The sequence below is a fragment of the Diospyros lotus genome, chromosome 14 (genome assembly GCF_014633365.1).
Source record: "Diospyros lotus cultivar Yz01 chromosome 14, ASM1463336v1, whole genome shotgun sequence".
NCBI classification, from domain to species: domain Eukaryota; kingdom Viridiplantae; phylum Streptophyta; class Magnoliopsida; order Ericales; family Ebenaceae; genus Diospyros; species Diospyros lotus.
Window position 1 is genome coordinate 10,632,098 of NC_068351.1, and position 25,945 is coordinate 10,658,042.

Consider the following 25,945-nt stretch of genomic DNA (forward strand, 5'->3'; position numbering starts at 1 on the left):
TCTAAACTCAAAACACATTTATTTATTTATATTTTATTATTGTAATGGAAAAAAATATTACAAAATTTATTAACTTTAATATATATATATTTTAATAATATATTAATATTAAATATTTATAATTTATTAAATAATCAAATTTATTGAATAAAATATTATTATTATTATTTTTTAAAATTCGAAAGAGAATGTATTTTTTAATTTTTTATTTTGAAAAATAATTTTTCAAAATGATAAAGACAATGCATTTTCAATTTTATAAAATTAAAAAATAAAAAAAACGCAATTTAAGCATCTCATTGTCATCAAAGAGTAAATAAAGATAGTAAAAAAGACAAGGGATCAGTTGAACTGAAATTGACTAAAAAATTAGTTTAATTATTAGCAAAAAATTAATCATTTTTTCCTTGCACTAGGGTCACATCTCTTGACTTGAGTTAGTTCAACCAGTTCAACCATTTAAATACTAAATAGGACTCCTAGGTAAAAACTGTAATTTTTCATTTAAATAGGGTCAACAATATCAAATGTCGGACTCAAACTCAGTTGATTTTAACTTGTAACATTTTATGGGCAAGGTAAATCCGTTAAAAGTGATATAAGCCCAATACTGATGGGTTGTCGGTGTAATTAGGCATTTAGCCCCCTTCCCGCTCCTTTCTCTGCGCAGAGCAAAATTTAGGGCTTGTTTATTCTCTGCTATCACACAGCTTGAACTCTCCGACTGGGTTGTAGGCTTAGAGCGATACACAGAGAGAGAGAGAGAGAGAGAGAATGGCGAACGACGCAGAAATGGGTAGCTGGACGGATCTTCTCCACTCCTCCTCGAAGCTTCTGGAACAAGCTGCTCCGTCTGCTCAATTCCCTCCTCTTCAGGTTCCCTACATTTCCTTTTTCATTCGCTGCTTGGTACCCGGGAAATTTCATTAAATTGAAATAAACTGAGTTCCGAGTTGTGAAATGCTCAAGTAGCTTGCTAACGCTAAATAGTTATGCATGGCATACTGTAGTGGAGGTTTATTGGTTTTCCTTTTGATTCTCTCCATTTCTCGGCGTTGAAGAATTTGTAGACCTTTTTAGGTCCAATGTCATAGTGTATGCTTTTTTTTGCTTTGTTCTTCAGAGGAATTTGGATCAATTGGAGGCGTTGTCGAAAAAACTAAAGGCGAAAACCCTAAGGACGGAAGCGCCTACTCAGTCTATTGCTGCCACGAGGTGCAAAGGAGTTGGACTTCTTTTGAACTCTCCCCTCCCCTTTACACTTCTTTTGCTAATATTCATTTCTCTTCAATCAGCATGATAGTGACTTCGAACATCTGAATGAATGTTGATTTTCAATGGTCTGATTTTTTAAATATTTTTATTGTTTTTGATGTTCTGTTCATTTATGTATAGGCTACTAGCCCGTGAAGGAATAAACGCAGAGCAGCTTGCTCGGGATCTTAAATCTTTTGAATTAAAGGTACTCTTTAATATTTTCTAGATAGACGACGTGTAATTTTTTCTTCCATTAACTACAGAGATTAAAGTGTTTCACGCCCTTCCGCATTTTGAAGGTTGTAAGTGCATGTAATCATATAACGATTCTCCATCATTTTGTTCTTTTTCTTTCTTTAAGATCAAGTCTTTTATCAGGAAAGGGTGCTATAAAAGCCAGATGCATGCGTTTGGATGCCAATGGATCTATCATCTATCATCCACATACTGTTTTGATAATTCAACTTGCTGTAATAAAGAATTGACAGTCACCTAGGTGGTTTATCAGGTTGAAATGCAGGCACTTGCATGCTGAATTTATTTTCATCATGGTTTTTTGATTGGAAATTTGAGGTGTGCCTTGGTGAGTTTGCTCCATTTCATAGAGAGGAATCAGATCTGACTATTTTATATCTCTGAATTCAACAAGTCTTGTGGGCCTAATGTCATGCAAAAAGTTAATTCCAGAAGTGAAAAAGGTGCAAACAGGATCATATAAGCTGGAACACTTACATTGTATTCGCTAGTCATAAGCATTTAGTCCTGAAAAGTAGTGTCCCCTGCCCCCAGTGGTGTTTGTTACAATGTAAAACTCACTACCACCCTCCAACAGGACACACACAGAGGAATTGGTGTACCGCATAGGCAATCCTCAGTTTCTACATATATCCTCTTGGCAAAGGATAAATCCTGTGGCTTTAGTACCACCATCATGATACTTGGCCAAAATAGGCAGCCCCACATTGAATTACTCTTTTCAACTTGATTTTTGTCCCCAACTCTTAACTCCGCTACCTTCATTGCTTGACTTCTCTTCTAAATTTTCATTTGAAGCTTATTATTTAATCATTCGTCCTAACATATGTTTAACTTTCTTATTGAAGACAACTTTTGAAGATGTTTTCCCTGCTGAGGCAACAACTGTTGAAGACTATCTTCAGCAGGTACTGTCATTAATTATATTGTCTAGCAACAACATTATTTGAAAATGCTGCTAATCTGGCTCTTCTATCTCGCTTTGTTGTATGCATGTTACATTGATCAATGCTGAGAAGGGTATAAGTTTATATCATACTGTGACCTGTGAAATTGTTTCTTTCCTGTTCACTTCAACAGTTGTCATACTATAACAGATAATAGGCTGATAGTACCTTAGAAGGACCCCAACCAAACAACAACAACAACAACATATCCAGCCTTTATCCCACTATGTGGGGTCAGCTACATGAAGGACCCCAACCAGAAAAAAAAAAAAAAAGTGGCTTGAACTTTATCAATTAATTAGTTTGCAGAGGATTAGAAAATCATATTTTTTCTTTTTTTTTTTTGTGATGAATGTTAATGTAGCTTTTATGAATTCACATGTGTGTTGTATGTATGACTGGTTAAATTCTTTTAGATACGAGAGGAATCTCACTTTGAACTTTGTGCTGTAATCAAGTTGTACTAAAGGATTGAAGCATGCAACACTACCTATTCTAACTGATAATTACCATATACTCAGTGCTTGCAGATTCTAGCAGACAGGATAATAGTCTCATTCAATTTGGTTGTACCTTAATACCTTGTTATTGTTCTTGCTGATATCTCCTTGTGAATTTTTTCATTTACATTCTTTAACTTTCTTTCTGACCACATTATTCAATTAAGGACACATGAAATATGGGTTGTACTTTTATTTGTGACGTGTATGAGATTCTTATAAGAATGATTGGGCTATACCTTGTACTCCAAGTGGATTATTTTTTTCCCCCAATTGTTTGTTTGGTTTTCCCTCTGAAATTAGTTTTGACTTGTATGAGAATATAATGGCAAAATGGCACAGAGGGAGAGAAAGGCTTGCTCTTTCATCAACTTCTCCAGTTATTTTGATTGGTGCAAAAGATCATATAACACAAATTTTTTTTATGTTTAAACACGTTGAGAAACATTTTAGTTGCATTATGATGACAATGCTAAAACAATTAAGATAAATTTATCTGTTTCCTTTTTGATGTGAAATTTTTATTCATGCTTTGATTCTCTTGTTATTATTTTAATAGTCAAAAGTAGGTCTGCTTGTCTAAGACTCAATTTTGGTACCTGTTCATAACTATCTTCAATTGTGAGCCTATTACTGAAGCAAATTCAATTAAGCAATGATTTGGAGTACTTCGTATGCTTAGAAGGTGGGATGATTTGGAGTACTTCAGCAAAAAAGCTGCTTATTTGGCTTGTGGCTGTTATCCTCCTCCTCAGATCATACATGCATGCCTTACCTTGGGAATGTTAATAGTAATAATGGTATAAGATGTGATAGGGTCCTGCTCTCATCATATTCTGTGGTACATATATTTCCTTACATATATGCCACCATCTGTTTCTGTCTTTTTCCTTGAACTATGTCGTTCAAATTACTATGTTGTTAAAGTACCACACTACCACTTATTACTAGTCACAAATCCAGAGGTAGAACTGTTATGCAGGTGAATTGTTCTTGTTTTCTTTGAATCTGTGATTTGTTCATTGCACATAAAGTCTGATGGATTATCATGGTCAGCATGTTTTATGTTGCTTAATGATTGTTGGTTCTCTATTTCTTTTTGATTATATCCTTTTCAGTCCTGCCATTCAATTGCATGATAGAAACGAATCTCTTGCATTTCTCTGTGTTCCATCACTTTATGAACAAACACAACTTTTTGCTTCTTAGCTGGAAAAATGGTCAGTACATGGTTGGATGGTCATATTGAACTGCTGTATTTGCACTTCAGGTACATGAGATGGCAATGGTTTCAGCTATTCAGGAAGCTCAGAAGGATAACCTTAGAAGTTTTAATGATTATATGATGACAGTTTTGGAGGTTAGTGTACCATAATTTGCTCCTTAATATCTTTTCCTTCAGTTGCTTTTTTTTTTTCCCCTTTAAAAAATGAAAGCTCTATTTCCTTTAGCTTTAGCCCTGCACCTTCCCGTCAATCCTTCTCATATTGGTTGTTCTAGTTACCTTGTTACTTCTAATTATTCTTGTCAGAGCATACGGAGCATTGAGCTTCAACTGATTGATTTTATAATTGCTATTCTGTAAAAGCTTGATAATTAAAAGAACATCTATTTCAGGAGCATACAGTATTGTCATGTATAACTTCTTATGTTTTTCTTTTTTTTTTTTTTTGGTTTTATCTCCTATTCCTGATATAGGAACTAGTGAATCAATGGCTTGCATTCTTTTCTATTTTATGTTCTCTCAATTGGCTTGACAATGCATTTGAAATGTTTCTTTATGTTGTTCAGTCCTGTTGAATACTAAGATCAGCGTTGATTGCAATTGTACTGCATCTGCATTTTTTATAATATCTGCACAAATTTCCAGAACTTAAAAATAACCATCTTAAATAGTTTAAAAAATTAAATGGGTAAATTACACTGAGCACCCCTGATCTTTGGCATAGACATACACCCCTGACATTTGAGAAATGACAGGGACCTTCCATGACTTTACAAATCTGGCTTCAGTTCCCCCCGTACCATTACTTAACAGAAGTTAAAATTTTTAATATGACAACAATTCCCTCACATTTTCTCTGGCTCTTGGCTCCTCCTCTCTCCAGTGAACAACTTTTGTTGTGGCCAGATTTTTTCCAATGCTCTTTGATTTCCCTCTCCTGTTGTGGCCATTTTTCCGGGGACATAGAGGTGAGGGGAGAGACAGATTTTGTTTAAAAATTCAGGGGTAAAATGGTCTTTATATCCCTTTTTTTTAACAATAGGGCAGTCTTTGTCATTTCTCAAATGTCAGGGGTGTCTTCGTCTTTTTGCCAAACCTTAGGGGTGCTGAGTGTTATTTACCCTAATTAAATTTAAGTTTTTCAAAACATTAAAATAAAATGCATCAGGGTGCTTCCCTTTAGTTAGACATCTCTATATTTCTAGGGGCAGGATTGGTGAGAGTGTGCAAACCATATTCAGCCTTTGGGGAGAATAAATTTATGCAGTAGCATGTGAGATGTGTAACCAAATTGGCATTAGATTAAGGGCTTCGACAAGTGTTTTATTGGGTGGAAGCTGGGTATCTTATTATTGCTTATTGTGCTACTGATGGCTCTGTGTGACTCATTATGGCAGGAGGATTGGCAAAAAGAAAAACGGGACTTCCTTCAGAGTCTGAGCCGGATTTCCACTTTATCTAAGACCAATTTGGGCGATTCAGGTGCCATGGGTACTCGTCCGGGTCAAATTGTGTCTTTGACTTCGAGTTCTCAGATTTCATCTGGTCAATCTAGCATACAGCTTGCACCTCTTGCTAATAAGCCCGTCCTTGAGAAAAAAGCTGCAGCCTATGCTAAAGTTGTTAAGAACATCAATGATGCTAGGGAGCATGGTTTACCATTCAAGGTAAGGCCATTGTTTTATCACTTTGAAGTTCTTCCTGCATCATCTTAAAACACGCTGGTTTTTCCTTTTCCTTCTCTTTGGTTCTTCTAAGTAGCTTGTTAGGTGCTTTTGTTGGAAGCTATGTACTTTGAATATATACTAACTGCATTCTGATCTCTTCTATCAATGATGGTGTCAACTAGTTGCTTGTCAAGAGTCTGTTCTGTATTTAATGTTTTACTTTCAATGAATTCTGGTTTTAGTTATATTCTCCCTTTGCCTTCTACCCTCTTTATATTTTGTTACAGGAGTTTTTCTGTTAAAGTAGTATACCTTTTTATATTTTGGTGTGATTAAGTCAACTCTCAAACCTAATTTTCTATTTTTTTTTGAATTTTATGATCAATATATTTTCTTTTATTTTTTTCCTCATTGTTAGCCTGCTACGGCTTTCAAAGGTGCATATGAGAGTTTGGGCCTTGATGCTTCTGGTGGGAAATCAGTTAGCATGCAGAAGATATGGCACTTAATTCAGGTATACTTAACTATTCCTCCTTCCTTCTGGTTCTGATAATTTCTTAATTGCTGCTCTAGGAACTCATAGTTGCATTACTCACAGTTCTTTTTGCAAGGTGTCTAATGTAATACTAATGAGTGAATGTATTAAATTATTTGATAGACACTGACAGGTGAGGTCTCAGCTGTTCAATGGAACGTTTCAAAGAAAATGTCATTAGTAATTGGTGCAAGGCGCCACCTTGAGCGGGGACATGAAAAATATATCATAGATACAATACAAAGTCACCCTATCCAGGTGAAAAATTGGTTTTGATGCTTTGATCTCATCCTAACACCTAATTATTATCCGTTCCATGTCTGCCTACTTGACTCCTAATGAGTCAATCTTGTGCCTGCTTAAATTATCTATTGTAGCTGATGAAGTGAAATTACTTTTTTGTGAATGTGAAGGCTGCTCTTGGTGGAGCGGTTGGCAATTTGCAAAGAATACGAGCATTTCTTCGGGTTTGTGAACTGGTTTCTATGTTTTTAACTTCTATAATTTGCATGTGTACTTGGAAGGCAAATATTGTACAATTTGTATCATTAGCGTCTTTTGCTAATTATTATTTTTTCTTTTTATGTCCAGATACGTTTGAGGGATTATGGGGTTTTAGATTTTGATGCAGGGGATGCTTGTCGGCAGCCTCCCGTTGATACTACATGGCAGCAGGTCAGTGGGTTTTGGTGTTTTCGCTTTTCCCTGTTGATACAACCTGAAACAATCAGAAAAAGTAGAATTACCATGCACAATTATAGGTCTTATAAGTTGCACGTCTTAATCCTATTAGGTCGGTTTAGCTACATAAATTCTAGCTTGCCAATCATTTCTATGTATGATTATATCTTTTGTAAGGCCTTTATAACTCGTCTTGTACATAAGAGTTTCTCACATAGTTTTCCTCTTCCTTTTTGTTAAAAGTTTATTTGATGCCATCCACTCTCCTCATAAGAGCTACTATTGACTTCTTATCATATAACCAAGTCATCTTAATCGTATCTCACACATCTTATATTTAATAGGAGCCATTTCTACCTTATTATAAATAATCTCATTTTTAATTTTATCTTTTCTTGTATGGCTGCACATCTTTTCTATCTTAATATTCTCATCTTCTTCACATTCATATTTGGTGCATGTTGGTACTTTACTGCCTAACATTCTGTGTCATTTAACAAAGCTGGTTTTGTAAAAAAATTCTTTTAGCTTTAACAGAACCCTAATATCATATAAAATGTTTAGATGTGCTTTTCCATTGTAATCATCATGTTCTTAATTCTATGGATATCATTCTCGTTAAACTCTTGTTAACTTCATTTACTAAGCAATTGCAATAAAATACATGTGAAAAGCCTTTGATTCTGAATTTGTTTTTATTTTCTTGTTTGGTCATTTATTATTTTAAATGTCAGCAATAGAAGTATAATCATAACTGTTCTATTCTTATTTTTATGTCGTAAGCAGGCTGTTATTCTCCATGCCATCAAATTTTGCTTTTGTTTGTTGTAGTGACTTGGAATGAATTGACTTGCTTTATCACTTGTCTTCTTGTTAACTTTCATATATAATAAACAAGAACAGCTTTGTGGCAAATTTGAGCATAGAATAGAAAAATATAAGAACTTTGTATATATTGAAACATTCAGTTTTATTCTTTTATGATATGTCTCCCATATTGGAAATGATGATATGTCGGAGAAATTTGGTTGTGACTAACTACTGTTTGTTTTTAACAACAGATTTACTTTTGCTTGAGAACGGGATATTATGATGAAGCAAGGAATGTTGCCTTATCATCTCGTGCGTCACATCACTTTGCTTCCCAGGTACTCATTATTTGGTTCCTGTGCTGATGAGTCTTCATTTGGATGTAATCACTTTTTCTTTTTCCTGTTTTGACAGCTTTCTGAATGGATAGCTACTGGAGGAATGGTGTCGCCAGAGACTGCTGCTGCTGCTTCAGAAGAATGTGAGAAGTTGCTAAGGATGGGTGATCGAGTTAGTCGAGCGGCATATGACAAAAAAAAGTTGCTATTATATGCTATAATATCTGGTTCTCGTCGGCACGTTGATCGACTGCTTAGAGAGTTCCCTACACTTTTCAACACCATAGAGGATTTCTTGTGGTTCAAATTGTGTGCCATACGAGATGGTCCTGTAGGATCCAGTTCCATTGTACTCAGTGAAGGATTTTCACCCTATAGTTTGGATGATTTGCAGGCTTACCTAAACAAATTTGAGCCCTCCTATTACACAAAGAATGGAAAGGACCCTCTGGTATATCCATATGTTTTGCTTTTAAGTATCCAGTTACTACCAGCTGTCCTATATTTGTCCAAGGATGTGGGAGGTGAAGGATATAACGTAGATGCTGTTCATTTATCGATTGTGCTGGCTGACCATGGGGTCCTTTCTGTCAGTGCTGGGGCAGTCCAGAAACTGGGCATGATGGATGCTTTTGCGGAGGCATCTAGCATCATTAGGCAATATGGAGCTGTATATCTACGCCATGGTGATCTATCAACAGCATTGGAATATTATGCACAAGCTGCTGCTGCTGTGGGTGGTGGGCAATTGTCATGGAGTGGGAGAGGTAATGTAGATCAGCAGCGACAGAGGAACTTGATGCTGAAGCAACTCCTGACAGAGATTTTGTTACGGGATGGTGGAATTTATCTTTTACTTGGTCCAAGAGGCGCTGGAGAAGAAGGTGAACTGAGAAGGTTTTTGACTGACGTAAAATCAAGACAGCAATTTCTGCTTGAAGCTGCTCACCAGTGTCAGGAAGCATGGCTTTATGACAAGGTGAACATTATCTTTTCTGTATATCCATCACTTGTCTAATATTTCCCATCTAGTTTCTGAATGCACATTTTCCAAATAACACCAGTTCATCTGGTCAGTTAATAGATTCTAATGTGTTATAGATGTTTATTTTGATTCTGTAGCTAGTTTTGTACATTGGAGACGTCTTCTATTTATCTTTGCCTCTCTATTCATGTAAACTTAATTAAAAGATGCATTCCACTGGTGGAAGTGAATAGCTATTTATCAACCACCCTTAACCTTTCCAATACTTATTCAGGACTGATCTGAGCTATTACCCATATATTTCACAAAATCTATGGGTAGATTGTCTTCAAGTAGGAACTTTGGTTATTTTTCTTTTGATTTAATTTTATAATTACATGAAGGACTTCCTTAGTGCATCAGGCCCCCTGTTTTGCAAGGGTTAGGGGATGCTCGTATTTGTATGCAACCTTCCCCTTGCTTTTTTTAAGGAGGCTGTTTCCACAACTTGAATCTATGACCTTCCGGTCATCATTGAGCAACCTTACCATTGCTTCCAAGGCTTGTCTTCTTCCTTTATAATTGTCTAGTGGAAAAAACAAATCACCTTGTTAGCTTGTGTGTATCTCTCCTACATATTTTTGATAAAGGGGTATGTATCTTTATGAGTATTGCAGCTTTCCACATACTTATCTGTACTAGAATTTCCAGATTTCATAGTCTTTCTTGTGGAAGTTAGACACTTAAGACTTCTGTAGTTCTAAATTTCTCAACCAACTCTTTTGGTGGATAGAAATTTACTGTTCAGTCATTTCCTTTTTATTCCTCCAATGTAAGATTATAGTTATTAATGTGCAGTGGAGCAAATACATTTGCTTGGGAATGCAGATGGGAAGCTACCTATAGGTACAGAAAGTTAATTAAAGAAGGGGCCTGAAGAGAGGTGATCCAGGTGGAAAAACCTCAAGGAGATATCCTTAACCATCCCAGTTAAGTCAAAAGTGAGCACCTGGCTCGCCTAGGCACTCAGGCTATGCAAGGTGCTGGGGAAGTGCCTTGCCTACTGCTAGGCAAGGCTCCTTCACACAGGCGCCACCTCTGCTGAGGCGTTGAGCGCCACAAGCACTTGTCTGGGCTATAATGAATCAAAATCAAAAGAAAAATTGAAGTGAAGGGTCGTCTGCAGAAGGAACATGAAATGTCTCAGTGTAATAGGAGTAAAATGAAGAAGAAAATGAAAAAAACAAAGAAGAAAAATAGATGTACCTAGCTCCTCTTTGTTTTGTATGCTGTTGATGTTGCTTTTTAGTCACTGTTGCACTGTTTCTCAGCTAGTGTTTTACTCTTCAGAGTTGGCTAATTGTTGCTTGACAGTCACTGTTTTGTTCTGTTATATATATATATGTATATATATATTTTCTTCTAAACTTCTAGTCAATACTCAGTTAAAATTTGCATCAAAAGAGTTATGTATGTTTGCCAAAACTGTAAGCCTGTAATAGTGTAACTTATAACTACATATATAATATTGTTTGTATGTTGATATTATATATTATGCAACTTTATATAAATTATGTAACTTATATTTTTTGTGTGAATATTATATATTATATGTTTGTTTTCTTTCCTATAAGTATTTAACGTTTGTTTATATTTTTCATATAAATATTGAACATGTGTCGTATAACTTATATTTTGTGTGTTAATGTTATATATTATGTTGTCCAATTATCTTTTTCATATTAAATATAATTTTTATTACAACAACATATCCAGCCTTTATCCCACTGTGTGGGGTCGGCTACATGAATTCTAGAGTTCCATGTATTTCTATCCTTTGTCATATCTTCATTGAGATCCATACACTTTATATCAAATTTTAATGTCTCCTTCAAAGTCTTTTTAGGTCTGCCTCTACCTCTTTTTTTGATTAATTGTTCCATTTCATCAACTCTCCTCACATGAGCGTCTCTTGGTCTTTTTCTCACATGACCAAACCATCTTAGTCTAATCTCTCTCATCTTCTCCTCTATTGGCACTACTCCTATCTTATTATGAATAACTTCATTTTTAATTTTATCTTTTCTTGTATGGCCACATATCCATCTTAACATCTTCATCTTCGCTATACTCGTCTTTTGCTCATGTTGGTATTTGACTGCCCAACATTCTGAGCCGTGCAACAAAACTGGTCTTATAACTGTCCTATAGAATTTTCCTTTCAATTTTAATAGGATTTTACTATCATATAACACCCTTGATGCATTTCTCCATTTTAGCCAACCTGCCTTAATTCTTTGTGCGACATCTTCCTGAATTTCTCCATCTTTTTGAATCACTGATCCCAAATATCGAAAATGGTCTTTTCTTTGTAAGATTTGGTCTTCCAATTTTATTATAACATCCTTCACTCTTGCATTCTTACTAAATTTATATTTCATATATTTTGTTTTCTTTTTGCTTAATTTAAATCCCTTAGATTCTAAATTGTTTCTCTATAATTCAAGCTTAGTGTTCACTCCTTCTTTTGTTTCATCCACCAACACTATGTCGTCTGCAAATACCATACACCATGGCACCTCTGTCTGAATATCTTTAGTGAGTTCATCCATTACTAAAGCAAATAAGTATGGACTTAGTGCAGAATCTTGATGCAATCCTATTGTAATTTTAAACGGTTCAGTATCCCCTTCGCATGTTCTGACCCTTGTCTCTGCACTGTGATACATGTCCTTAAGGGCTTGTATATAGGCTATTCGGACTCATTTTTTCTTTAAAATCCTCCATAATACTTCTCTAGTGACCCTATCATAGGCCTTTTCTAGATCTATAAACACCATATGTAGGTCATTCTGATGATCCCGATACATTTCCATTATGCGCCTCAGTAGGTATATAGCTTCCATTGTTGACCTACCGGTCATGAAATCAAATTGATTTTCTGAGACCTCTGTTTCTTTTCTGAGCCTCTGCTTTATTACTCTTTTCCAGAGTTTCATGGTATGGCTCATTAACTTAATTTCTCTGTAATTTTCACAGTTTTGAACATCTCCTTTGTTCTTATATATAGGGACCAAAGTACTCTTCCTCCACTCATCTGGCATCTTTTTTGATTTAAGAATCGCGTTAAATAATTTCGTTAGTCAGGAGATACGCTCTTCTTCCATGCATTTTCATGCTTCTATTGGTATATTATTCGGTCCCACCGCCTTATGATTTTTCATCTTTTTTAATGCTTGTCTTATTTCATTTGGACTTATGTGTCGATAAAATGTATAGCGCACGTTCCCTTCGGAGTTACTAAGATGTCCCAACCTAACTCTTGTGTCGCCATCATTGAATAATTTTGTGAAATACTCCTTCCATCTCTCCTTAATCGCTCCCTCATTCACTAATACTTTTTGATTTTCATCTTTTATGCATTTCACTTGATTTAAATCCCTTATTTTTCTTTCTTTTGCTTTACCTAATTTATATATACCCTTTCTCCATCTTTTGTATCAAGTCATTTATATAGATTCTCGTATGCTTTTGACCTTGCTTCACTAACAGCTTTTTTTGCTGCCTTTTTTGATTCTTTATAATTTTCTTGATTTTCTTCATTGTTGCACTGATATACAGCTTTATAGCAATTTTTCTTATTTTTAATTTTCAATTGCACTTCTTCATTCCACCACCAAGACTCCTTAAGGTTAGGGGCTCTACCATTTGTGTCTCTAAGCACTACCTTTGCTGTGTTTCTCAGGGCATTAGCCATTTCTCTCCACATTTGGTTTGTCTGTCATTCTCCATTCCATTCTCTTCTACCTCTTAATTTTTCTTTGAAGATTAGTTGTTTATCCCATTTTAAATCCCACCACCTGATTCTTGGATTTTGTTTTATGTGATTTTTTCTCTTTCAATTTCTTACTTGGACGTCAAGTACTAGAAGTCTATGTTGAGTAGTCAAACACTCTCCTGGTATCACCTTACAATCCCTACAACATACTCGGTCCTCTTGTCTCACGAGGAAGTAATCTATTTAGGTGCTTGATGTGACATTTTTATATGTGATTAAGTGTTCGTCCCGTTTTTTGAACCTAATATTGGTTATGATGAGCCCATATACCATTGCAAAATCTAGAATAGACTTACCCTCATTATTAATTTCCCCAAATCCATACCCTCCATGTATCTCTCTATAGCCGTTTTCGTCTCTACCCACGTGACCATTTAAGTCACCTCCTATAATCACTTTCTCTCCTCTTGGTATCATTTGTACGAGTCCCTCTAGGTCCTCCCAGAATTTTGCTTTTATCTTCTCACCTAACCCCACTTGTGGTGCATATGTACTAAATATATTCATAGTCATTCTTCCTAGAATAACCTTCACCATAATAATCCTATCCCCTATTCTCTTTACATCCACTACCTCATCTACTAAGCTTTTATCCATAATGATCCCCACTCCATTTTTTGCTCGATCATTTCCTGTGTACCATATTTTATATTCATTTTCTGACAATTTTTGCTTTTTTTCCTACCCATCTCGTCTCTTGAAGGCACATAATATTAATCTTTCTCCTAATCATCACATCTACCACTTCCATAGCTTTGCCTGTTAATGTTCCTATGTTCCATGACCCAATCCTTAATTTATGATTTTGTTTTTGGCTTTGACTTTGAATTTGATTTTGTTTTTGATTTTGATTTTGTTTTTGGTTTTGGTTTTGATTTTGATTTTGTTTTTGTTTTTGATTTTGATTTTGATGTTGGACTAACTTCTTTACCCACATCTGTCCAAGCAAATGCGAGAACCCTTGCTCATTTGTCACTACATCCGGGCGACGATGCAATGGCCCTAGCTCACTTGCTTCGGACAAACGAGTGCCTTTTTAGTGTCCAATGCCTCATGTGATATAAGGTTCATAGTGCCTTACGAATGCCTTTTGCCTCTGACTACCTTGAACCAGCCATGAACATATCCTCTGGATTGATGATGTTAGTTCTGAAATTTTGAACCAGAGGTGTATGCATTCTATTTTTGCTTTCAACTGAGCATTAATTACTGGAACATTTGGCTTTACCATATTCTGGATATTATTATTCCTCAGTAGACCTAGATTTCCTTTTTTATCTGCTGCTAGCCACAGCAGAAACTTATACTTGGAGTAATATCAGCAATGTATTTACTGGAGTCCAATTTTATTGGTAGAATCTCAATTCGGGAATCATTTTAAGCACAAAAACAACATATCTAGCCTTTATCCCACTATGTGGGGTCGGCTACATGAATTCTAGACTTCCATGTATTTCTATCTTTTGTCATATCTTCATTGAGATCCATACACTTCATATCAAACTTTAATGTCTCTCTCAAAGTCTTCTTAGGTCTGCCTCTACCTCTTTTTTTGATTAATTGTTCCATTCCATCAACTCTCTTCACAGGAGTGTCTCTTGGTCTCCTTCTCACATGACCAAACCATCTTAGTCTAGTCTCTCTCATCTTCTCCTCTATTGGCACTACTTCTATCTTATTATGAATAACTTCATTTCTAATTTTATCTTTTCTTGTATAGCCGCACATCTATCTTAACATTCTCATCTTCGCTACACTCGTCTTTTGTTCATGTTGGTATTTGACTATCCAACATTCTGAGCCGTACAACAAAATTGGTCTTATAGCTGTCTTATAGAATTTTTCTTTCAATTTTAATGGGATTTTACCATCACATAACACTCCCGATGCATTTCTCTATTTTAGCCAACCTATCTTAATTCTATGTGTGACATCCTCGTGAATTTTTCCATCTTTTTGAATCACTGATCCCAAATATCGAAAATGGTCTTTTCTTTGTAAGATTTGGTCTTCCAATTTTATTATAACATCCTCCACTCTTGTATTCTTACTAAATTTACATTCCATATATTCTGTTTTCTTTCTGCTTAATTTAAATCCCTTAGATTCTAAATTGTTTCTCCATAACTCAAGCTTAGGGTTCACTCCTTCTTTTGTTTCATCCACCAACACTATGTCGTCTGCAAATAGCATAAACTATGGCACCTCTGTCTGAATATCTTTAGTGAGTTCATCCATTACCAAAGCAAATAAGTATGGACTTAGTGCAGAACCTTGATGCAATCTTATTGTAATTTTAAACGATTCAGTATCCCCTCCGCATGTTCTGACCTTGGTCTCTGCACCATGATAGATGTCCTTAAGGGCTTGTATATAGGCTATTCGGAGTCATTTCTTCTCTAAAATCCTCCATAATACTTCTCTAGTGACCCTATCATAGGCCTTTTCTAGATCTATAAACACCATATGTTGGTCCTTTTGATGATCCCGATACCTTTCCATTAGGCGGCTCAGTAGGTATATAGCTTCCATTGTTGACCTACCAGGCATGAAATCAAACTGATTTTCTGAGATCTCTATTTTCTTTTTGAGCCTCTGCTCTATTACTCTCTCCCAGAGTTTCATGGTATGGCTCATTAACTTAATTCTTCTGTAATTTTCACAGTTTTGAACATCTCTTTTGTTCTTATATATAGGGACCAAAGTACTATTCCTCCACTCATCTGACATCTTTTTTGATTTAAGAATCGCGTTAAATAATTTCGTTAGCCAGGAGATACCCTCTTCTTCCATGCATTTCCATGCTTCTATTGGTATATTATTCGGTCCCATCGCCTTATGATTTTTCATCTTTTTTATTGCTTGCCTTATTTCATTTGGACTTATGCATCGATAAAATGTATAGCGCACGTTCCCTTTGGAGTTACTAAGATGTCCCAACCTAACTCTTGTGTCGCCATCATCATTGAATAATTTTGTGAAATACTCCTTCCATCTCTCCTTAATCGCTCCCTCATTCACTAATACTTTTTGATTTTCATTTTTTATGCATTTCACTTGATTTAAATCCCTTATTTTTCTTTCTTTTGCTTTACCTAATTTATATATATCCCTTTCTTCATCTTTTGTATCAAGTCGTTTATATAGATTCTCGTATGCTTTTGACCTTGCTTCACTAACAGTTTTTTTTGCTGCCTTTTTTGATTCTTTATAATTTTCTTGATTTTCTTCATTGTTGCACTGATATACAGCTTTATAGCAATTTTTCTTATTTTTAATTTTCAATTGCATTTCTTCATTCCACCATCAAGACTCCTTAAGGTTAGGGGCTCTACCATCTGTGTCTCCAAGCACTACCTTTGCTGTATTTCTCAGGGCATTAGCCATTTCTCTCCACATTTGGTTTGTCTGTCATTCTCCATTCCATTCTCTTCTACCTCTTAATTTTTCTTTGAAGATTAGTTGTTTATCCCATTTTAAATCCCACCACCTGATTCTTGGATTTTGTTTTATGTGATTTTTTCTCTTTCAATTTCTTACTTGGACGTCAAGTACTAGAAGTCTATGTTGAGTAGTCAAACACTCTCTCGGTATCACCTTACAATCCCTACAACATACCTGGTCCTCTTGTCTCACGAGGAAGTAATCTATTTAGGTGCTTGATGTGACATTTTTATATATGATTAAGTGTTCGTCCCGTTTTTTGAACCTAGTATTGGTTATGATGAGCCCATATACCATTGCAAAATCTAGAATAGACTTACCCTCATTATTAATTTCCCCAAATCCATACCCTCCATGTATCTCTCTATAGCCGTTTCCGTCTCTACCCACGTGACCATTTAAGTCACCTCCTATAATCACTTTCTCTCCTCTTGGTATCATTTGTACGAGTCCCTCTAGGTCCTCCCAGAATTTTGCTTTTATCTTCTCACCTAACCCTGCTTGTGATGCATATGTACTAAAGATATTCATAGTCATTCTTCCTAGAATAACCTTCACCATAATAATCCTATCCCCTATTCTCTTTACATCCACTACCTCATCTACTAAGCTTTTATCCATAATGATCCCCACTCCATTTTTTGCTCGATCATTTCCTGTGTACCATATTTTATATTCATTTTCTGACAAAATTTTTGCTTTTTTTCCTACCCATCTCGTCTCTTGAAGGCACATAATATTAATCTTTCTCCTAATCATCACATCTACCACTTCCATAGCTTTGCCTGTTAATGTTCCTATGTTCCATGACCCAATCCTTAATCTATGATTTTGTTTTTGGCTTTGACTTTGAATTTGAATTTGATTTTGATTTTGATTTTGATTTTGATTTTGGTTTTGGTTTTGATTTTGTTTTTGGTTTTGGTTTTGATTTTGATTTTGGACTAACTTCTTTACCCACGTTCGTCCAAGCAAATGCGGGAACCCTTGCTCATTTGTCTCTACATCCGAGCGCCGATGCAGCGGCCCTAGCTCACTTGACACTACACGCGGGCAGTGTAGCGCGTCGCTATGAAGGGTTACGCCCACATCCAAACGTTTTTTCATAATTTGTCTAGAGTTCATGTTTTGGATTTGACTAAGTTTTATGTTGGCTGTCGGTTACCTAACACAACTCTTCTCCTTTATCTGGCTTAAGCACAACCTAAAATAAAATTCATCTGATGAATGCCTCTCTTCAAACCTTCTCGTCTCTTTATTCATCTCATATGTTATGGAAATTTTATGTGAATATTAATTGGAACCCAATTTTTTCCATGCTCTTAAATCATACAACTATAAACATACATGATTCACCTAACACCTTTCTTTTTTAGAGAACCTGTAGCAATGTAGCCTCTCAACTTTTAATCCTTGCATCTTTTTAGCTTTGCAGTTGTGGTTAACCCTCCATCTATTCAATATAGTATGATAAATCCATGGGAGATGACCTTTATTTTCACCTCTAATAAAGTCCCTTCAATCATAAACAAGCCCGTCTGATTTTGTTGTATTATACTGTTATATTCTTAGATTGTGGACTTCTTTAGAAGTATCTCTATGTGGAGATGCTACAGGGATTTTATACATTAGCACTTGTATCATCTGACATCGTTACCCTAAATTTAATGTTCATTAAGTTACCTTTTGTCTTTGGGTTATATTTTTGAGGGGGAGCACCTTGACCTAATCAATCATTTGTTTCAACCATGAACATGTTACTTAATATGTGTCTATACTTTGATGCTCTCTATTTTTGACACCTTCTCTCATGGTGTGTTGAAATGCTTATGAGAAACTTCTTGTTCCCTTTTCTGAGAGAGCTGCAGGAATGATTTGTTATTTTTGGCATACAGATTGAATTATATATGTATCCTTTGAGTGGAAAATCGTGATACTTGTTTAAGACAACTTCTATGTTTGTTTGTTTCCTTTTCATTTACATGCCTCATCTATTAAAAAATGTTTACCATTGCCCACTGGGTTGCCCATTACTATAGATGGTCTTAGAAACAATTTTGCAATTTTTTTTAATTATGTTGTTCACCAGGTTTTCTGTTTAGCTGATCTATTGTTTTCCATTATTTGCATTTTTTCCATCAACATTCAGTCGATAGAAATCCAGAAGAGGGTTGGGGCATTTGCATTGGCATTGGAGACGATAAACAAATGCTTGTCTGAAGCAATTTGTGCCCTATCACTGGGTAGATTGGATGGTGAGAGCCGAACTACTGGGCTAATTCATTCTGGCAACGAGATTCTGGAGACATTCAAGTATTTTCCTGAAGTCAGGTGCTTTCATGCTTGACCTTTGCGACTTTGATTTTTTTTTTTTTTTTTTTTTGTGTTTTATAATCTGCCTTTTATGATTAATGACCTATTGTGAGTAATGTGCGGGTGTGGAGAAAAGGAAAGCCCCAATCCTAACCCCAAAAAATGAAGCAAATGCACATGCAGACATTAAACAAAAAAATAAAACCGACTTTTCCGAATAATTAGCAAACACTGGAAAAGCTTTCTCAAATAGACTAGTTTTAAAACTACAGTGGAACTTCTTCCAGTTGATTGCCCCCATGTGTCCATCATTCTCTGTTTACAGGTTCTCCTTTTGTTGATTTAGCACAAGATAACTAGACTTTTCATGCGGTCCTTTTTTCAAATTGTCAACCATAATTTGATTTTGTGAATTAATTAAAAATTTTTTTTTGGTATGTTTATGAATTGCACCTGTATGATGTTGCAATCCTTTTCCAAATGTATTTGGTGTTTCTTATTTTGTTATGTGTATAATATATCAGGCGAACGGTGTAATTTTACAATTCTTGACAATTTTTATTCTGCCTTTGGACCATGTTTTGTGGTTTGATGTTTGTTGTATATTATGTATGTTGTTGCCTACCCTTGATTTTGGCTCTTCATTACTTGTGAGGTAATGTTTATGACTTCCCGCTTTCCTGACTGAAAAATCACTTGCACTATCTCAGTCTTCTGGAGCGAGAACATGTTATGGAACAAGAAACTGTGTTAAGGCAGCTGGAGGCCATTTTAACTATCCTTAGGTTGGCCAGAGCTGGCCGTTATTTAGATACTCTGAGGGAGGTTGCCAAGATTCCATTTCTTCCTTTAGATCCACGAGCACCAGATACTGCAAATGATGTGTTCCAGAATTTATCTCCCCATGTCCAAGCTTGTGTTCCAGACCTTCTGAAGGTTTCTCTTCATTGCCTGGACAATGTCACAGATTCAGATGGATCACTCCGTGCCTTGAAGGCCAAGGTATGTTCTCTTGGGCTGAGTAGATCTTGCCCTCTCTTTTGATTACTGTGTACAATGATTAGGTTTTTTTGTCTTACATAATGCAAAATTGTGCAAACTCATGCTGATTATGTGAATGCTTGATGCCATTTATTTGAAATTTTTATTCAATACAGTAGAATTCCTAGCCTGTTCAAACTTTTCTTATTGATCAAGATGCCTTCTTCACTCTGCTATAATTAACTCACTTTATCCTAGCTCTCAGCCAGTTTTAGGCCTGTGGATCAAAGTTTAATCTGAATAGGTCCCTCTATTTATGAATACTCTTAGAGCCAAGCAACTTGCCCATCTTGGTTCTGTTTAAAATGCTGTAACACGAACATTTTTTCCCTTTAGAAAGAGATGTTAAGATGCTGAATTGACTTGCTTCTATATGTGTAGCCAAATAATCACATCTACTCCCAGTGGGCTTTTTCATCACACGGCTAATAGGGTATTGCAGTTCTAAATATCTAATGATCATGGAACTTTATCCTTGTCTTTGGTTCTTGTATCAGTAATATCGGAGCCAGATGAATTGTATAAACAAGGGTAATGATTCCTTTTGAGGTGTAGTTTGAACCTCTATTACGATTATTATGAAATAGGAGCAGGTCCCACATGTTCTAAAATGTGGTACAATAGGGGTAAACTAAGATATGTTATTATCAAAGTTTAAGATATTTTTAAAGCCTTTGTCTTGGAACAGGTCCCACATGTTCTAGAATGTGGTACAATAGGGGTAAACTAAGATATATTATTATCAAAGGTTAAGATACTTTTAAAGCCTGTGTCTTTTTAACAGTTATTTATCCCATGAAATGGCACAATGTGTGTTTTTCCCCTTTAAACATATTAATCAAAACATTATGATCTTCATTTTTCAAGCAAAGACTACTATACATAAAATTGTATTTGTTATGTATGTAAATTCTCTCCTTTCCAATGATTAAAAAATTGGTGGGCATTGAACTGGAAAGGGGAGACGATCAAGGGTCAGTGGTCGGACTGCCGTTGAATTGGGATGTACTATTTATTAAATAAATAAATATATAATAATTGAAATTATGATTTAGAAATAAAAATTAAATCCATAAGATATTTTCATGAAAAATTATGATATTCATGACATATTCTCAAGACAATTCAAAATCCATGACAAATTGTGATCTTCGACAATCTTACTTTCAGTTGTTGCTAAAAAATGACTACTATTCATCAACAAGTTCCAGCTTGCCATGATCATCTAAAAAGAAGCTACTCAAACTGCTTAATAATTAATACAATTGTTGTGGTAGTCTTGTAGGTCTCTCGTCCCTTGCTACATCTGTTAGTGCCTCAAGCATGTGGGTTTCCTCCTTACCCTCCCCTTCCCTCTGATTCTCTGAACCTTGTGTTCAGTTTAACTTTAAGCAAAAAAGAAGGTTGGGTACCTTCCCCCATCCTGCACTGCTTGAGTTGAGGGACCTAATGCAATAGATAAGTGGTCATGGGATTTCCATCCAATCACCAATTGCCTGGATGTGCTGGTCTTGTGGATCCTGCTTTTCTTGCTGTATGGGTTTGTGCCTCAAGCGTGCGCCCCCTTCCCCAGCCTTGTGTTCAGTTTAACTTAAAGCAAAAAGTAATAATAATTATAGTATAATTGTGGTCTTTGCAGACCTATATATATAATATTTTCAAAAATGCACAAAAACTAAACAGTGCTGCATTAATGGTTGTTACATTCAAATAATAGAAACTTGTTAATGGATCAAAACGAAAGTGACTAAAAGAGGAGTAGAAAAAGGGTAAAAATTAACTATTTGAATTGGAATGGTTCAGCTTGTTCACAGTTGAACCACCCAGTTGAACATCGGCTGGTTGCTGATGTCCAGTACGACCTGGTTTTTACATGATTCATTCCTATGAAAGTACTTTCAAAGGATAAAATTTGAAATTATAGGGATTGTTAGGGTTGGTAAATGCAGTGTTTTGGAATGAAAATGTAATATGTTTTAGAATATGCATACCAATTCTTAATATGCTAGGGTGTTTTTTTTTTTTTTTCTTGCCAGCAGGAGTATAAACTTGTGGGGTGCATGTGGATATGCTATTCTATCATTATAAGGTTGCCGTAAGACTGGATGCACTACTGATGCCCTGCTGATGCCCGGGGGCAATAGGATTTTAATTTTGTTTATTTTTACTTTTGATGTGAATGTTTTAGTTGCTTGAACTGCAAGAAACTGGTCATAAATAATGATGATTGACGAATTAGAATTCATGTTGCCTACCACACCTAATGGAATTAAGCTTGATATGTTGAAGTGTAAGAAACTGCTTTGGGAGAATAAGTTCAGTTAGTTCATAAGCTTCTGTAGTGGTCATTTAAGGATATGGGGGTTTTCACAATTCGGTTGGTTTTCTGAACTTATCGACTGTATTAGCTATGGAGAAACCAAATAATTCATATAACAATTTCATGAGCAAATTTGATCTATGCGGACCATTCAGATTCTCTGTGGAGTCTGATTTTATCTAAGAGTATTTTTGGCCTCTGCAGATCGCAAATTTACTTGCCAACAATTTGAATAGGAGCTGGCCGCGTGATTTGTACGAAAGGGTTGCTCGAACCCTGTGAAGAACACGATGGCCGGCCGTGGTATCCAATGATGACAAGGTTAATGACGAATGTATGGATCTTGTACAAAAATGTAAGCGTTATGGCAGTGAGAAGAATCTTGGGGTGATTTGTTTTTGTTCCTCTCCTCTCTTGCCGTTGCTATTCTTGGTAACATCTTTCCTTTATACCTTCTTGATGAATTGTTTTATGTTCACCTGTTGCTTTTTTTTTTTTTGGGGGGGGGGGGGGGGGGGGGGGTGTGGTTGGTTTGGTTTCATGTTTAGGGAAAAGGGAGAAAACTAACTAGCCTGTTAAAAAAACAAAAAGTGCTGTGTACTACTATAAACAAAAGGAGGAGAAAACAAATTTTGTCGATGTACTTTGCCGCTTTCAGGAATTTGGGATGGGAGAAATGTATTAGTGGCTGCCCATTTGTAGATCTGATCTCATCATTAGCGAAAGAACTCTGCTCATTGAAGTGCAAAATACTCTACTTGCTCCCCTTTCTCCTAGTCAAAATATGTTTTAGCCTTCGGTTAGTCATTTGTTTTTCTGCTGTTTAAAATTTGATGGGTCAAACATTATGAAATTTAGATACATAAGATATTTGCGAGTTAATATATATATATATATATGTATGTATAACCCAGCTGAGGCGGTTGCACTTTCAACATGAACATGACGGAGGGGGATGGACGTTGGTTGGGATGGTGGCAGAGCAGGTGGTCGGAATATGTTTATGTTTAGGTCAGTGGGCTAAGTTAGAGCCTTGCTGGTATTGTTGTGTTTTAAAGCGTAATAATGTTTTATTGACTTATTTTTTTAAAGCACAATTGCTTTCTTTTCCAAAAAAAAAAAAAGTCAAGTTAATATCAAACAAAAATAAGAGATTTACCGGTTTTTTTTCATAAAAAGACTAACAGGAAAGCATAGTCATGAATAGTTTATTTTTTTATAATTATTATTTCTTTCGTAATTATGTTACTTTTTAAAATAGTAAGTAGTATTTTAGTTTTTTTAATCATTTTATAAATTTACTATTTTTAAATAAACATAAAATTATATTTAACCATTTAATATTATCTCACGGTGTAGCAGATACAGCAGAACATTTCTAATTCTGAATAAGATACATGGTCATAAATAAAATGTACACGTATACAGACAAGATGTCAACTTCTGTACGCATCGTATGAACACTAACCGATGCTTCTTGTGACACTGGCTAGCAAATACATAAATAATAAATATCAGTAATGGGATCAGTGGGGATCCCAGTTCCCTTGGCCTTGGGAAAGAAACCCAGGTCAAATGAACTCAATTAACAAAACTCCAACCATCAATAATCCAAGGTAGGTCTTGTAAAAGTATTCGTGAATCAGGAAGGAATTGTCATCCATCCTATCTCTTTTTGAGAAAAATATTAAAAAAAGTAATTAGCAATGGCAATTTGAAAAGCATAACCTTAACCACCAATTATGAAGCCCAATAATAATGCACCAGATCTGATCCAATTGATGAAGAGATGCAAGAAAGATTAAAATAGGACATCATTCAAAAATAAAACGAAAAAGTATAGAAACGAACACACTGCAGGCGCACTGTAGATGCAGCAGACAGACATGGGCCGGTCCCTGGCAGTGGCACACTAGTATTACTATATATAATCTCTACAAACAACATTAATCTCCACCACACCCACCTCTTCTCTTAAAGCTGAATCACTTTTCCTTTCTCATTTCACACACACATATGTATATATATATAGGAAATCATAAAGTAAAACCTTATATACCCGTGCTTGGCATGCACGTTGTGGTCCTAATCCCTTCCACTCTCAAAAACACACAAAAAAAAAAAAAAAAAAACGAAGAAATGTTTAGTTTAACCAGTGGAGCTGTCATTATGATTGAACACGGGACACTGATTCATGGGTCTGGATAGCTGGCCGCCGGCGCTGGCTGGGCAGGTGGCCAGCCCCACCAGCGGCACCATGCAGTTGTAAGCCAGGCACACTGAAGCCGAGTCCGGCAAACCACCTTCTACCGGAAACCCCGTCAAGTAATTGTGCTGCAAGTACAATGTCCTGGTGCTCCCTCGGCGCACCGCGTCAATATACTCCACAGGCACCCTCCCCATCAGACGGTTGTTATTCAAGAATACACTCTCTGCGCCCGCCAGAACAGTTGATATCTCCCCTCCCAGGGAGTTGTGACTGAGGTCCACGACTGATCCTGGGCCGTAGGATGGCGACGATGACGATGATGGTGGTAGCCCACCGGAGAGATTGTTCCGTTGCAGCAGCATTGATGAGAGAGTGGACCGAAAGAGTGAGGCCGGGATGGGCCCACTGAAGCGGTTCATGCTCAAGTCGAGGTACACTAATTCTGATGACAGTGACTGTAGACCGTTGAGTGGGCCCCACATCTGGTTGCCCGACGCCGACAGGTACCGCAGCGGCTCCGGTAGACGAAGCGGCAGCCTCCCCCAGAATCCGTTATTTTTCAGGTCCAGGTGGAGGAGTTGTGCGGGCAGCGACTTCGGGAGCTCTCCGGAGAGCCGGTTGGAGGCCAGAACCAGGACCTTGAGCTGGCTCAACCCCGAGAGGCTCGAAGGGAGAGGTCCGGTGAGCTGATTGGAACTGAGATCGAGCGTGTGGAGGTTCCGGAGGGCTGAAATGGAGGTGGGGATCGGGCCGGTGAGCCGGTTGTTGGTGAGGGAGAGGACTCGGAGCTGGGTGAGTCGACCAAGCTCGGGCGGGATGGGGCCGGTGACAATGCCGGGGAAGAGGACGAGCTGGGTTAATTGGGTGAGCTTGGAGAGGGAAGGGGAGAGGGAGCCGGCGAGCCCCGGCGAGGCGGAGAGGCCGGTGCCGAGAGTGAGGATGGTGACTCTCGGAGGTTCTCCGGAGCAGGTGACGCCGGCGAAATCAGAGCATGGATCCGGCGAGGTGAAGTCCCAGGTGGAGAAGAAGTCGGTGCCCGGCAGGTCGGTCAGGTCGTCTCTGATTTCTCGTAGTGCAGCCAAATCAAGGGCATTGATCCGATCTGCTTGAGCTGGACAGTAGAGGTGAAGGAGGAGGAGGAGAAGGAGAAAGGGTGGTAGAAGAAGAGGGTGACGAGGAGGTTGGGCCATCATCATCGTCTCTCTGCTAAATTGGGGGCAGATTTCCATAACTGATAACAGAGAGTATATATTATGGATACGAAAAGGACAAGAGTGCATGTGCTGTAAGCGTACCGTAGATTCATAGGTTTGGTGAACAGAGACAGAGCAGAGAGGGCCCCCATATTACCACTATTTTGTGTAACTGCAAACTGCAAAACATAATAATCTTGAATATAAACTATTTTATAATATTTATTAAGCCCCACTTATTTGTTCAAACCATACTTAAAACACCACTCACATCTCACAATGGAGTTCTATGCAACTATTATATACAATTTTTTTTTTTATGTAAAATTGTTGATTTGTGATTCAAAATAACTTGATAACTGTTCATTTGAATTTCATTTCATTTGCATTTCATGTTGTATTTGGTTT

General features: G+C 36.7%; 2 protein-coding genes across 2 annotated transcripts; one reads left to right on the top strand and one right to left on the bottom strand.

The window, feature by feature from the left end:
• The first annotated feature begins 630 nt into the window (after positions 1–630).
• LOC127790745 (nuclear pore complex protein NUP93A-like) lies at positions 631–22,942 on the top strand. The gene is made up of 15 exons (XM_052320397.1): positions 631–876; positions 1,124–1,215; positions 1,396–1,462; positions 2,361–2,420; positions 4,230–4,319; positions 5,582–5,851; positions 6,270–6,365; positions 6,510–6,644; positions 6,800–6,853; positions 6,978–7,061; positions 8,129–8,215; positions 8,292–9,194; positions 18,611–18,792; positions 19,485–19,776; positions 22,340–22,942. Exons 1-15 carry the CDS (start codon positions 775–777, stop codon positions 22,415–22,417), a joined length of 2,592 nt encoding a protein of 863 aa, XP_052176357.1. The 5' UTR covers positions 631–774; the 3' UTR covers positions 22,418–22,942.
• A 989-nt stretch (positions 22,943–23,931) lies between these two features.
• On the bottom strand, positions 23,932–25,571 carry LOC127789776 (LRR receptor-like serine/threonine-protein kinase ER1). Its single transcript, XM_052318762.1, has one exon. It carries the CDS (start codon positions 25,538–25,540, stop codon positions 24,284–24,286), a length of 1,257 nt encoding a protein of 418 aa, XP_052174722.1. The 5' UTR covers positions 25,541–25,571; the 3' UTR covers positions 23,932–24,283.
• Positions 25,572–25,945: the final 374 nt, after the last annotated feature.